The sequence below is a fragment of the Microcaecilia unicolor genome, chromosome 3, assembly GCF_901765095.1.
Source record: "Microcaecilia unicolor chromosome 3, aMicUni1.1, whole genome shotgun sequence".
Taxonomy (NCBI): domain Eukaryota; kingdom Metazoa; phylum Chordata; class Amphibia; order Gymnophiona; family Siphonopidae; genus Microcaecilia; species Microcaecilia unicolor.
The window spans coordinates 317,866,981-317,881,686 of NC_044033.1; the positions used below are offsets into that span (position 1 = coordinate 317,866,981).

General features: G+C 50.0%; 1 protein-coding gene across 3 annotated transcripts in view; it reads right to left on the reverse strand.

Moving 5' to 3' along the window:
* Positions 1-14,706, reverse strand: part of PCBP2 (poly(rC) binding protein 2) — a 135,159-nt gene that overhangs the window by 50,470 nt on the left and 69,983 nt on the right. For all 3 annotated transcript variants that reach the window (XM_030198361.1, XM_030198359.1, XM_030198360.1), the window contains one exon: positions 4,638-4,646. In XM_030198361.1, the coding sequence (XP_030054221.1) occupies positions 4,638-4,646 (9 nt within the window). The remainder of the gene's footprint in view (positions 1-4,637; positions 4,647-14,706) is intronic.

A 14,706-nucleotide genomic window follows, 5' to 3' on the forward strand; every position in this document is an offset into this window, starting at 1 on the left:
CCAATCAAAAAGGAAGACTTCCTAAGCTAGCTCCCGCTGCCCAAGCGTACAGAAACGGAGAAACAACTGCTGAGGAAGAAAATGTTGCGTCAAAAAACCCCAGACACCATTAAATTCTTGTTTTGTTTTTTTTTAACAGCTAAGCCTGCTCGTTACAATTATGGTGCTCATTAGCCATCTGAGTATTGTCTCCCTTTTTTTTTTTAACAACTTGCTCGTTTAAAATGCTGGGGAAGGAAAAAAAAAAATACTTGTACTTTTAACTTTCCATAGTGGCTGCCTCTCCCAAAGACATACACCTTTCTAAACAAAGGGTAGCCCTTCCCAGCTACATATGGGAGATAGGGAGGAAGGGGGGAGGGACCCGGGGACACCCGAGTTTAACACCCCCAGAGGCTGTAAAAGAAAGAAAAGAAAAGAAATCCCTACCTGACCAGCGTCTAACAGAGAATTCCTAGGCACAGAAGAAGAGGTAGCATTGTAGTTATTATTAACCTCTAAAAGAGAAAGATAAAGAGAGAGACTAATGGGCTCGCTTCCTACCTGCTGGGAGACTGAGAAAATACTGAGGCTAAGGTCACATGACCAGTGCTCCTATTGGCTCTCTAGAGTCATTTTTTTCTCAGTCTCCACCTACTGGTAGGCGAGCACAACCCATCAGTCCAGTCCAGAGGGACGCTAAGGAAACATGACTTAGAGGCCACGTCTGCAGCCCAATGCCACAACCATAGCCAGCGACATGCAGTGACCGCTAGGGAAACCTCCTTCGCCGAAGCCCTCAAAAGATCATAAAGAAGATCCACAAGGAAGGATCAACCGAACTCCAAGGCTGGCAAAACAGCCGCGAGATCTTCCGGAGAGGAGGCTATCTGTACCCATAATAAACATGCCTGCGCCGCATAAGAGCCACAAACTGAGGCCTGCAGGTAATGGGCCACTACTTCAAAAGGACAGCTTCAACAAGTCTCCAACTTATGATCCTAAGGGTCCTTGAGTGCCGTGCCACCCTCCACAGGGATAATGGTTTTCTTAGTGACCGCTGTGATTAAGGAATCCACCGTAGCAACCTTTAGCAAGTCTAAGTCCGGAGTAGGTAGCGCGCAGACACAATATAGCTCTAAGCAACCTTAAGCCCACTATCTGGCGTACCCCACTACGCCAAAATAAGGATCTTCATGGCCTCATGCACATGAAAGGAACGAGGTGGGCATTTGGTGCCAGACAGAGGGCACCGGACCTGTTCCCCCAGACGATTCAGGGTGGAAATGGCCACAACCTCAAAAGTCCTAATCAGGGAGGGAAGCTCTTCCCTTCGAAAAAAGGTGGGCAGCCTTCAGGTCATCCTCAGAGGGCAGGTGACCTCATCTGCCAAACCCAAAGATTCTGAAGGAGAGCCTGGAGACAAAACCGGGCCATCTGTGTCACCCGGGGACGTTTTGGCAGGAAAGACAGAGGCTGCAGCAACCGAAGTTTGCTGAAGAAGAGATGGGGCTCCCTGAAGAGAAGTTCCTGACTTCTTCAAAAAGAAAGGCATTGTGCAAGTAAGCCACATTGAGCCTGCAAATAGGTGGGAAAATGTGGGATACAAATGTAACAAACAAAACAAAATCCGGGAAAAAAAGGAACTGCAAGGGATTCCCCTGCTCCCTGTACATTGCTTCCCTCCATCGGAGCCTGTGCACCAGAAGTGCGCTGCGCCTCTGGTCTAAACTGCCACGTGTGGAGCGGGCCACGCCTGAGAGGAAAAAATGGCGCTGGCCAATGCGCGCTGCACTAACTGCTCCGAGGAAACCGCCAAAACTATCCCTTGCGCTTCCGACTCAGACACCTGAGGGGAATCCTCGTCGTGCTGAACACCTGCTGTGGGCCGACGGTGGCAGGACTCGCACTCCCCCGATGCTGCGGGAGCAGCGCTTAGCCGCCTCAGAAGGCACCAACATGCTCCACAAACGCCTGCCCCAAAACTGATTTGACAGAATGTCTAGTTCTTCCGTATGATTAAACAAAAATGAAGTCCTTTACCCTTTTTTTTTTTTTGACAGTAGAGAAAGGAAACACCCGATCAGGCCAACAGCCCCGGACGACGGAAGAAAGGTAGGGGGAGACTGGGAGGGACCTGGCACCACCAGGTGTACACCACAAGCTGCAAACAGCCACTCAACCCCTGTCTGTGCTAAACTAGGCCCAAAGGACACCAGTGGCCAGATCAAACCAGAGCTGCAGAGATGTCCCTCCACCTGCTAGACAGTGAATACTGAGGTTCAGTTGGCTGCACAGGTCCCACATATAGCAAACCTCGGAGGTTCTCTATCTCCACCTGCTGGTAGAGGGACACAACCCACAAATCTCTGGATTTATCTGTCACCATAGAAGTACACCATTCTGGTCCCTTTTTATACCAGAAACTAAGCACTAGATTTACTCTTAAAGCTGAAGTGACTGCCCACAGAACAAAAAGAGGGGTGGGTATGGGTTTAATACAACCTTTCTGAGGTACAACACAAGCAGTTAACATTATGTACAGGTACTTTCCCCTGTCTCTAGTGGGTTCATAACCTAAGTTTTTGTACCTGGGACAACGGAGGGTCAAGTACAGACCAACCAAATTTTTCGGTTATTGTGCCAAAACTGGCCACGTGTTTTCAGTGGAATCTGAGAATGTGTGCTTTTACTTTGTCTCCAGCCCTTACCCATCCGAAGCTGCCTTTCCCCCTGCCCACTTGTAGGCGCTCCCCTCAAGCTTCTTACAGTCCTTGGAAGTCCAGGAGTGTAGTCAGAGTGATTCCCAGTCACTCCTGCCCATGCTGGCTCTGCTCTCAAAACGGCTGTCCTGACCTCTAGTGGTAGTATCATGAGACTGCCACAAGAGGTAAAGGCAGCCATTTTGAGAGTACAGCTGACATGGGCAAGAGTAAGGAGGTTTGATAACATGAGACCACATGATGTCACAAGGCTGAAGCCAGTCTCTACCCACTCCACCCCATGCTGTCTTGTCAAACCTCCTTGGCCAAGAGCAACTGGAGATCATTTCTGCCGAGTACACCACCAGACCACAAGGGATTATAAAGTAGTCCGTGAGTGAGAGGGGGGGGCGGGGAGTGTTTATGTTCCTTGATTGCAAGTAATGCAGTTAAGATCTTGCATAGTAGTTTATATAGTAGAGTGCTCCAAATAAATGTTTTTGATACAAAAATTTTGTAGGAATTTAAGTCTCTAAATTTGGGATAAGATCCTTAGGAATTAGCCTCTGTGGAGATATGACATCAGCTGTCCCTCCAAATGTGCCACAAAGTCAGCTATTGTAAAGCACTGTGGCTTTTAGTTTTAGCTTTCATTAGCTGAAGTCCAGGTATGCAGAGGCCTATTTTGCTTGGAGATAAAATATAGTCAAATTATATATATTCTGGCTTGGATACTATTTGTATTTGCAATTTCCTAATGATGGCCCGGTATTCTTATATTGTAATCTGCACTGATCAAAGAATGGTTGTAGCTGAATATAAATTTGATTGTAATTCTAAAGAATTTCAGGCTGTTGGGTATGATGAAGATATCATGATTACCAGCTTTTTATACTTACCAAACTACACAAGTAGCAAGAGAAAGTAACATTGATATGTTCCCATTTTGTATTTAGTTACAAAACTGATCATGAGAGAGATTCTTACTAAAATAAGGAGTCCAGACACTGGTCTGCGCTGCGGACATAACTGCCTGATACATGATCCAGAATAAAGAAAGCACATTTTCTCTGAATGAGGACTGCATGGTCTGAAAAATTTATAATCGAAAGGAAATATATTTTTCAAACTATTTTCTAATTTCATTATAATTTTTCCATACTAATACTATAAGCTGACGAGTACTTGCACCTTAAAACAGTCGCTGCAGGTTCCTTTCTCACACTCTAGCTTGTACTACATACCACAAGTTAAATGCTGCTTCTTTTACATGTTCTCACAAAGTTCCCTCTCTCAGTGCATTGACTTGGGAATCTAAACGTGCCAGACTTGAGAAGTCCTTGTTAAAATGCTTTTCCAAGTTGCCAGGCTGCGCTTGCAGTTCATGGACTAGAGAGTAATCTCCTGTGGTTTTAAGTTCTAAAAATCCCCATTGGGTCTCACTGGTTGCCCAGGGTCACAAGCAGCTGCAGTGGGAAATCAAACAGTTCCCCAGGTTCTCAGCCCACTCCTGCACTCCCAATCTGTGTGTGCTTTGGAATTTGAGCTTACTGTGGGCATTGTCTGCACAGCATTACTCACTTTTTCCCTCTAGAGTGTTTGCTCTAATATGCTCAACATTAGAAAGCAAGTTGATCTTGCATATGGAGGTCCTTTAGTCCCTAAGCTTAATTTCTTCAGTTTATGGAGCAAGCTCCAGTAAGACTTTGCAAAGATGATACAGAAGACAACTGCGCTCTAAGCTGTGTGTGTGGGTTTGTTTGTTTTTTAACTTGTAAGAGTGTATGCTACAATAAGGGAGCTCATATTATGTAGACACACACACACACCACCAATGTAGGTTACATTACTTCCAGCTACACAGTGTACAGCATGGCACCTGCAGCCCAGAATGTCAGAAATCCAAGTTGTGACCACCGTGACAAGCCATTTAATTCTCCATATGTATTCACTCACCATGAGGATCTGGAAAAAAAAAAAGTCAACAAGCCCATTAATACAAAGGTACAATTTACATCTAAGGACTATCAAGAGACAACCAAACAACTTGAAACTCAGGGACTATCAATGCAAGGTAACACTGCCAAAGCTCAATCACTGCTGCTTACTATGTCAGATGCCACAGTATCCTACTTCATTACTCATTTCAGTCACAGATTCTGAACCTATTACCACAATTCTGTTCTGGAATAGGGCCACATTCTGTCATTTTTCAGTTCACAAATCTATAAGGAAGCAATGGAAATAAGCCGAACAAGGTGAAATTAGGTATTACCCGCTATTTTCTTTCCTCTAGACCCTCCAGACTGGTCAAGACGCTTGGGTTATGCATGCCTACCAGCAGAGGGAGACAGAACACAACTTTGAACACTGTATATGTAACCTGTGCAGAACCCCAAACAGCCAGTATACTGATAACCAAGCACAGAAATAACCTCATATAACCCTGTACATGGAACTCCTCAAACGCAGCCGTGCTTCTGCAGACAAGTGCAACCAGTGCCCCGTCCTGCACCAGTCTACCACCAGAAACTACGCCTGGTGTCTACTAGACCAGTATTGTACAGATACGTACTATTCACCAGCCACAGCAAAGGCTCAAAAAAACAAGGCAAACACCACATCGAACCACAGGGCGGGCTCTTGGCTGGTCTAGAGGAAAGAAAATTAGCAGGCAAAGCCTAATTTCACCTCTCTCAGCAACCCTCCAGACTGGTCAAGACACTTGGGAAGTAACAAAGCAGTAAATGTCTAAGGGCGGGACCCCAGAAAACCAGAGGTCAAAATTGCTGCTCCAAACCCAGCATCCTTTTTTGCCCTTACGTCAATTCTATAATATAATGCTTCACAAAGGAATGCAACGAGGACCAGACCACTGCCCTGCAAATGTCCTGCAGAGGAATCAAACTGCTTTCAGCCCAGAAGGTAGCCACCCCGAGTGGAATGTGCCTTGAGAACCAATGGCACATTGCGACCCTTGAGTCAAGTAGGCTGAAGCAAATCGTCTCCTTCAGCCACCTGGCTATCGCCACCTTGGAAGTGGCTGCCCCCTTCATAGGCCTAACAATCTGTCCAAAGCTCACAACTCTTGCGTCCTCCTCACATAATGCGAGTCGTCAGACATTCAGCTTTGTCAGATGTTGCATCGAATCCCCTGCTCAATCTCCCAGAACCGGCAAGGAAATCACCAGATTCACATGAAAATCAGAAACCACCTTGGGCAAAAAACAGACAGGACCGGCTTCAGCAAAGCCTCCTTGGGAAAAAAAACCACACACAAAAAGGATTGCTACATGACAAAGCCTGCAGCTCCAAAATCCTTTGCACTGAGGAAATGGCTACCAAAAACAGTCTTCAGGGTAATATCTTTGCAGCTGCTCGCCTCCAACGGTTCAAACGAAGCACCCACTAGTACCTCCAAAACAAGATTCAAATCCCACGGAGGGACCAATAAAGCAGTTTACCCCCCCCCCCCCCCCCCCCCCCGACAAAAAAAAAAAAAAAAAAAGACCACATCTGGAGAAGCAGTTAAGAACATCCCCTGAACCTTCACCCGGAAACAAGCCAAAGTCGCAACCTGCACCTTTGAGGACAGAGCTAGACTATCCAAACCATCCTGCAAAAAAGCGGAAGATACATACCTGTAGCAGGTATTCTCCGAGGACAGCAGGCTGATTGTTCTCACTGATGGGTTGACGTCAGATGGCAGCCCCAGGTCCGGAAATCTTCCTAGCAACAAAGCTTGCTAAAGCCCTCGTGCACGCACCGCGCATGCACGACCGTCTTCTCGCCCGTCGCGCGAACGTGTCCCTCAGTCAACTTACAAAGCAAGACAAAGGAAGAGACAACTTCAAAGGGGAGGTGGGCGGGTTGGTGAGAACAATCAGCCTGCTGTCCTCGGAGAATACCTACTACAGGTATGTATCTTTCGCTTTCTCCGAGGACAAGCAGGCTGCTTGTTCTCACTGATGGGGTACCCCTAGCCCCCAGGCTCACTGAAAACAACAAACAGGGTCAATTGGGCCTCGCAACAGCAAGGACATAACAGATTGGCCTGAAAGCAAAAAGAACTGAGAGTGCAGCCTGGAACATAACAAAAATGGGCCTAGTGGGGTGGAGTTGGATTCTAGACCCCAAACAGATTCTGCAGCACCAAGACTGCCCAAACCGACTGTCACATCGGGTATCCTGCTGAAGGCAGTAATGAGATGTGAATATGTGGACAGATGACCACATCACAGCCTTGCAAATCTCTTCTATAGTGGCTGACTTCAAGTGGGTCACTGACGCTGCCATGGCTCTAACACTATTAGCCGTGACATGACCCTTAAGAGTCAGCCCAGCTTGGGCGTAAGTGAAGGATATGCAATCTGCTAGCCAATTTGAAATGGTGCGTTTCCTGACAGCCACTCCCCTTCTGTTGGGATCAAAAGAAACAAATTTGGGCGGACTGTCTGAATGGGCTTGTCCACTCCAGATAGAAGGCCAATGCTCTTTTGCAGTCCAATGTGTGCAACTGACGTTCAGCAGGGTGGGTATGACGGGGAAAAAATGTTGGCAAGACAACTGACTGGTTCAGATGGAACTCCGACACCACCTTCGGAAAAAACTTAGGGTGAATGCAGAGAACTACTCTTATGATGAAATTTAGTATGTGGAGCATGGGCTAACAAGGCTTGGAGCTCACTGACTACGAGCTGAAATAACAGCCACCAAGAAAATGGCCTTCCAGGTCAAGTACTTCAGATGGCAGGAATTCAGTGGCTCAAAAGGAGGCTTCATCAGCTGGGTGAGAACAACGTTGAGATCCCATGACACTGGTGGAGGTTTGACAGGGGGTTTTGACAAAAGCAAACCTCTCATGAAGCGAACTAAAGGCTATCCAGAGATAGGCTTACCTTCTATATGATAATGATAAACACTAATTGCACTAAGATGAACTCTTACGGAGTTAGTCTTAAGACCAGACAGACAAGTGCAGAAGGTATTCAAGCAGGGTCTGTGTAGGACAAGAACGAGGGTCTAGGGCCTTGCTTTCACACCAGACGGCAAACCTCCTCCATTTAAAAGAGTTGACTCTTTATAGTGGAATCTTCCCTGGAAGCAAGATACGGGAGACACCCTCTGACAGACCCAAAGAGGCAAAATCTACGCTCTCAACATCCAGGCCGTGAGAGCCAGGGACCGGAGGTTGGGATGCAGAAGCGCCCCCTCGTTCTGAGTAATGAGGGTTGGAAAACACTTCAATCTCCACGGTTCTTCGGAGGACAACTCCAGAAGAAGTGGGAACCAAATCTGACGCGGTGAAAAGGGAGCGATCAGAATCATGGTTCCATGATTCTGCTTGAGTTTCAGCAAAGTCTTCCCCACCTAAGGTATGGGAGGATATGCATACAGAAGGCCCTTGCTCCAATGTAGGCGAAAGGCATCCGACGCTAGCCTGCCGTGGGCCTGAAGTCTGGAGCAGAACTGAGGGACCTTGTGATTGGTCTGAGTGGCAAAAAGATCCACCAAGGGGGTGCCCCACGCCTGGAAAGATTTTGCGTACCACACCCGAGCTGAGCAACCACGCATGAGGTTGCATTATCCTGCTCAACCTGTCGGCCAAACTGTTGTTTACGCCTGCCAGATAGATGGCTTGGAGAAACATGCCATACCGGCAAGCCCAAAGCCACATCTGAACGGCTTCCTGACACAGGGGGCGGGATCCGGTGCCCCCCTGCTTGTTGATGTAGTGACGTAGTACATGCAACCTGATTGCCGCACTGGCGCTGAGAAGGGCGGAAAGTTCCTCTGCAAGTACCTGCCTGTGCTGGAAGCTGGAGGACTGAGCTCCCGGTGGACAATTTGGAGGTTTAGACATCAAATTGAGAGAGTATCCTAGCCGAACTATTTGGAGAACCCACTGATTGGAGGTTACAAGAGGCCACCGCTGGTGAAAAAATTTTAACCTCCCTCCGACTGGTAGATCGTCCGGCAGACACTTATGTCGGCAATGCTCGCCTGGAGCCTGTCAAAAGCCCGTCCCTTGCTTTTGCTGGGGAGCTGCAGGGGCCTGTTGAGGTGCACACTGTTGACGTGAATGAGCGCGCTGGAAGGAGGATTGTACCTGCGCTTATTGTAAACATAGGGCGCATTCCTCCGACCCCCGTAAAAACGTCTACCTGAAGAGGTAGTTGCCGAAGGCGTCCGGTGGGAGAGTTTGTCGAGTGCGGTTTCCAGCTGATGGGGCTTGTTCTACCACCTGCTCGACCTTCTCGCCAAAAATATTATCCTCCCAGCAAGGAGCGTCTGCAATCCGCTGGACTCTGTTCTCCAGGTCAGAGGCACGCAGCCATGAGAGTCTGCGCATCCCTATACCTTGAGCAGCGGCCCTAGACGCAACATCAAAAGTGTCATTAAGCACCCCTGGACAGGAATTTACGACACGCCTTCAGCTGCCTGACCACCTCCTGAAAAGGCTTGGCCTGCTCCGAAGGGAGCTGATCGACGAAGTCCGCCAGTTGCTTCACATTATTCAACTCGTGTAGAGCTGGTAGGACTGGATCTTGGCCACGAGCATATGATAGGCCTTCCTCCAAAAGAGTCGATATCTAGACTCCCACCCCGGGGGCGCCGAGGCGTAATCCCTAGAACTCTTGGCCCTCTTGAGAGCGGAATCCACAACCCCAGAGTCATGAGGCAACTGGGTCTTCATCAACTCCGGGTCCCTGTGAATCCGATACTGGAACTCAACTTTTTTTTTTTTTTTTAGGGATGATGGGATTAGTTAATGGTTTCATCCAGTTCGCCATCAATGTCTGCTTAAGGACATTATGTAGGGGAACAGTGGATGACTCCTTAGGTGGTGAAGGATAGTCCAGGACCTCGAACATCTCAGCCCTGGGCTCATGCTCAATGACCACTGGGAAAGGAATGGCTGTAGACATTTCCCAGACAAAAGACGAGAAAGTCAAACTCTCGGGGGGGAGCTTTCCCACTGGCGAAGGAGTAGGATCAGAAGGAAGACCACAAGACTCCTTATCTGAGAAATATCTTGGGTCTTCCTGTGCCTCCCACGAGGCATCTCCCTCAATATCAGACACGATCTCTCTGACCGAAGTCTGAAGCCAGGCCCGCCTCGACGCCGAGGAGTGATGTCCTCGATGACGGTGTCGAGAAATGGACTCCCGTGCCGACGGCGATGAAGCTCCCTCCACCAACGGGGAATCCACTTGGGTGGCAGCCGACGCCAACACCGCAAGCGGTACCGATGCTGAGGGCCTCACCAAGGACGGGGAGCTAGCCACCGCATTTGTCGACGGTACCATAGGCACAAGCACCCCCGGTACTGGAGCAGACGGTTGCAGCAGCCTTTCCAGGATCCCTGGAAGAATGGCTTCGAGGCGCTCGTCAAGAGTGGCTGACGAGAAAAGATGGGGAGTTGGTGCAGGAGTCGAAGCCCGAATCTGCTGAGGCAGTGGTACCGGGCTGTACGGAGAAGTGCGCATCAACACTTCCTGTATGGAGGGTGAGCGGTCCTCCCGGCATCGACGCTTCACGGGTGCCGAATCCTTCGGCGTTCCGGAGCTCTCGGTACCGTGACAGGAGGGCGACCGATGACTGTGCGTCTGCCTTCGCTCGCACGGTCTCAGTACCCCCCGGTACCGACGAGAAAGACGTTGAATCCAAACGTCTTCTCGGAGTTGGGTCCGAAGATGGTCGGTCCTGATGGGCCTGCATGCAGGAGCCCTCAAGGCAGGTGGAGACCCACTCGATGGCCCACTGCTGCCAGCATGAGATGGTCTCTGGACAGCCATTACCTGCGCTCTGGACGTCGATGCATTCTCCGGTGCTGACCGACACCGCCGATCTCGGTACCGCTGCCAACGTCGAAGAACCGGGCGAAGCGTGGAACAGGCGATCCCACTGAGCTAATCTCGACGCTTGTGTCTGCTTTTTAAGGCCACGACACAAAGTACAAGCATCGGGGCGATGACTCGCCCCAAGACACTGAATACAGAAAGCGCATGGATCAGTGACTGAGATTGCCCAGCTGCACCAAGTGCACTTCTTGAAGCCGCTGGCGATCTTCAATGACCGACGGAAAAATTGCGGCGGCGAAATCAAAAGACACGATGGCGTAAAAAAAGGGGAAAAACAAAACCCCGTATGGGCAGCCAACAGGGCCACACACAAACAAAAAAACTTCCGACAAACTAGAAGAGGAAGGTGAAGTTGTCTACTTTTTTTTTAGAAAAACAAGCGAGCGGACTCGCGAAAAAACAAGGAAAAGAAAAAAAAAAAAAAAAAAATGGTAAATTGCAAGGGCTCTCTCCTGACCGGGGGGGGGGGGGGGGGGGGGGGGGGGGCAAGGGAGAGACGACAACGACTGAGGGGCATGGTCGCGCATGCGCAGTGCGTGCACTTGTGTACACGAGGGCTCTAGCAAGCTTTGTGGCTAGAAGATTTCCGGACCTGGGGCTGCAGTCGGACGTCAACCCATCAGTGAGAACAAGCAGCCTGCTTGTCCTCGGAGAACTCCAAAATCTCTGCGATAGAAGTCCACAAAGGAAGATAAGAACGATCCTGGCACCAACTCTCAAAAATGTGCCACACGCGCACATAAGCCAACGAGGTGCACCGTTTACGTGATCGTTAACATAGTAGCAATTATCTTGAGAGAAAAACCTTTCTTCCTCAACCGACAGCTCAAGGGCCAAGCCATAAGCGAGAATGGAAATGGGTTGGGCTTCACGACTGGACCCCGATACAACTGGATCTTCTCCCCTAAAGGGAGCGCCTGCACCGCCAGACATACTAGATCTCTGCACCACGGACGCAGCAGTCAATCTGGAGCCACCAGGATCACCTGGCCCAAGTGTCGTTCAATTCACTGAACTACCCGACCCGCCAACGGCCACGGGGGAAACACAAAGTAACACCTAAGGCGGCCATGGAAGAACCAACTCATCGATCCCTTCAGACAGAGGATCCCTCCGTTGACTGAAATAATGTGGCACCTGAGTATTGTTGGCTGACGCCATGAGATCCATCACTAGCAGACCCCAATTCAACACAATGTGGTCGAAGACCGAATGATGAAGAGACCACTCTCCGGGATCTAGAGTTGTCTGCTCTGAAAGTCCGCATTCACATTGTCCATGCCAGCCACGTGTCCTGCCGAGAGAGATCCTGAAGATAAACATCCACCCGGCCCACTAACGCCGCTGCCTCCTCTGCAACCGCCTGGCTCTTCGTGCCCCCTTGCTGATTAACATAGGCCACAGCTGTTGCATTGTTGGAGAGAACTCTTACAGCTCTGCTGACAAGCAGCGACCAGGACTCCAGAACCAACTGGATCGCACGCATATCCAACTGACTGATGGAACATTGAGCTTCCTCCATCGATTAGCAGCCCTGAGCTACCTGGCCAAGACAATGAGCTCCCCCAACCCACCAGACTGGCATCCGTGGAGAGAACTATCCACTCCGGAGGTCCCAGAGGCATGCCCTTCTCCAGATTCTGCAGACTGTGGTGGGGGACTCCAGTCAGAGGCAACCGCTCATTGGTCTCCGTGTCTGCGGAGACCAGTGAGCCAGAAGAGCAAGCTGCAACTGCTACATGTGTGCCCTGGCCCACTATCGCTGCCATCAGACCCAGCACCTGAAGGTAACGGGCCTGCAAGAGCCTTCTCCAATGGAAGCTGCCCAATCTGCCCCTGCAGTTTGGAAATCTGAGTGGGAAGCAGAAACACATTTCCCTTCAATGTGTCGAAACGAACCCCCAGATACTCCAGGGACTGCAACTGTAGCAGATGACTTTTGGCCGGGTTCACCACCCAGCCCAGTGACTCCAGAAAATTTACCATACATGCGGTTGCCGTTTCGCTGTCCGTGACTTCACCCAAATCAATCGTCTAGATAGGAGTGAACCAAGATGCCCTGCTTCCAAAGAGCTGCAGCCACAACCACCATGACCTTGGAAAAGGTCTGCAGCGCCGTTGCGAGACCAAATTGCAAAACTGCAGAGCACAGAATTGAAAATGCCTAAGACAGCAAAACGATGAAAACGCTGATGAGCCGCTCGGATGGAAATGTGCAAATACACCTCTGTCAAATCCAGGAGAGTGAGGAACTCCTCTCGCCGAAGCGCAACAATGATCGATCGCAACGTTTCCATCCAAAAGGAGGGAACTTTCAGCGCCCCATGGACCCTCTTGAGGTCTAAAATGGGGCAAAAGGAGCCCTCCTTGGGCACCATGAAATAAATGAAACAGCACGTCTCCTGTTCCCGCTGGGGCATGGGCACTACCGCAACCAGACAGATCAGTTGAAGAAGAGTATCTCGAACCATCCCCGCCTTGAGCTGAGAGCAGCACAGAGATTCGAGAAATAAAGTGGGAAGTGGGCTAACTCCAGCGCATATCCGTTGTGTACTACCTCAAGAACCCACTGGTCCAACGTGATCTGGGTCCACCTCTGGCAGAATTGACTCAACTGAGCGGCCACTCACACCAGAGGCTGGACTCCCACACCTTCACTGAGTTGAACCGGAACCCCCACTCCAAAAGGACTGGGTCCGCTGAAAAAAAAAAAACGATCCCTGGGAGTTGCACCCAACATGTAGTGCCAGCCTCACAAAAACGACCACTCAATTACGCCCCCCCCCCCCCCCCGGCTACCTGATTTGGGTTGAACCCCTAGAAGCCGCGGAACATTAGTTTCCCCAAGACCGCGCACCAACTTATCCAATTTCTCTCCAAAGAGCATGGAACCTTTAAAAGGGAAGCAAACATAATTTGGACTTGGCCATGTCTGCGGCCCAACCCCATAACCAAAGAGCCCAACAGGCAACAACCACCAGAGCCATATTCTTCATCGACGCTCGAAGCAAATCAAAGAGCATCAGCCAAGAAGGAAGAGCCCATCTCTAACTTGGCCAGTTCCCGCACCAAACCAGATCTGTCCACAACCGGATCATCCAGTTTCTCAGCCCAGCGGAAACAAGCGCGAGCCACTAAGCCCACACACACAGACACTTGCAACACTAAAGCAAACAAACCAAAACTAGGCTTAGTATCCCCCGTGGGATCTTCTGCAGATTCAAACCTAACAGTAGAAGACATCTGGTCTATTAACTTTGTGAGCTCATTCCTGTGAAAAATCCCGACCACAGGGGGGTCCCTCCCCCGGCAGTAAAAAAAAAATCCTTCTCCTGAGACAAGTCCAGAGAATCCTCCACCCTGAAATCGCTAAGAGCTTCCTCTGATCCCGGGAGAAACAGAGCCTCTAGATCCTCAGCCCAGTCCAGGCGAGGTCTCTTTGCTACCACCTGACCCCCCCCCCCCCCCCCCCCCTCCCAAACACCGGGAACGTTTGTCTGGGTCAGCCCTGATTTCCAAGCCTGATACAGAGAACAAATAAACTCAGGAGTGAACCCCATCCCTCCTGAGCTCTCACTTTAAGGCAGGACCCGGCAAAATTTCTCCCTACAATAACTGAGATGGCTCTGCAGCACGGGAAGAATCCAAGATGGTGGCGGTTCCCGCTGAAAACAGGACCCGCCTGCATGACCATCTGAGCCCCAGCGGTGCCTGCAGCAGGAATCTTGCGGTCAACTGAGGAGGTGCAGCAGACGGAGGCTTCAGCTTTCCACAGAGCCGGCAGTGTAAACCCAGCACCTCAACTTCCCGGCACGCACACAAGCAGCAACGAAGCAGTTTTACAGCACACATCACCACGGCAGCAGAGGGAAGAAAAGACTCGACCCAGCGCCAAAAACCAGCAAAAACCTCCCTCCCTCTAGCAAGAGCCTCTGCTCTCCCAGCAGAGAGAAAAAGGCACCGGCATCAACCCGAAGTTCTTTTTATTTGAGCCCCGCTGCTGCAGGCTAAACTGGCACAGGCTCCTGCCCAAACACGGTAGCCAAGGCACAAAGCTGTCCACTCAGGACAGTAGTGCAGGGGGAGGGAAGTCCCAGGTACAGGGTTACAGTTCCTTTTTTTTTTTTTTTTTTTTTTAACTCCAAGAGAACACCCCAAAG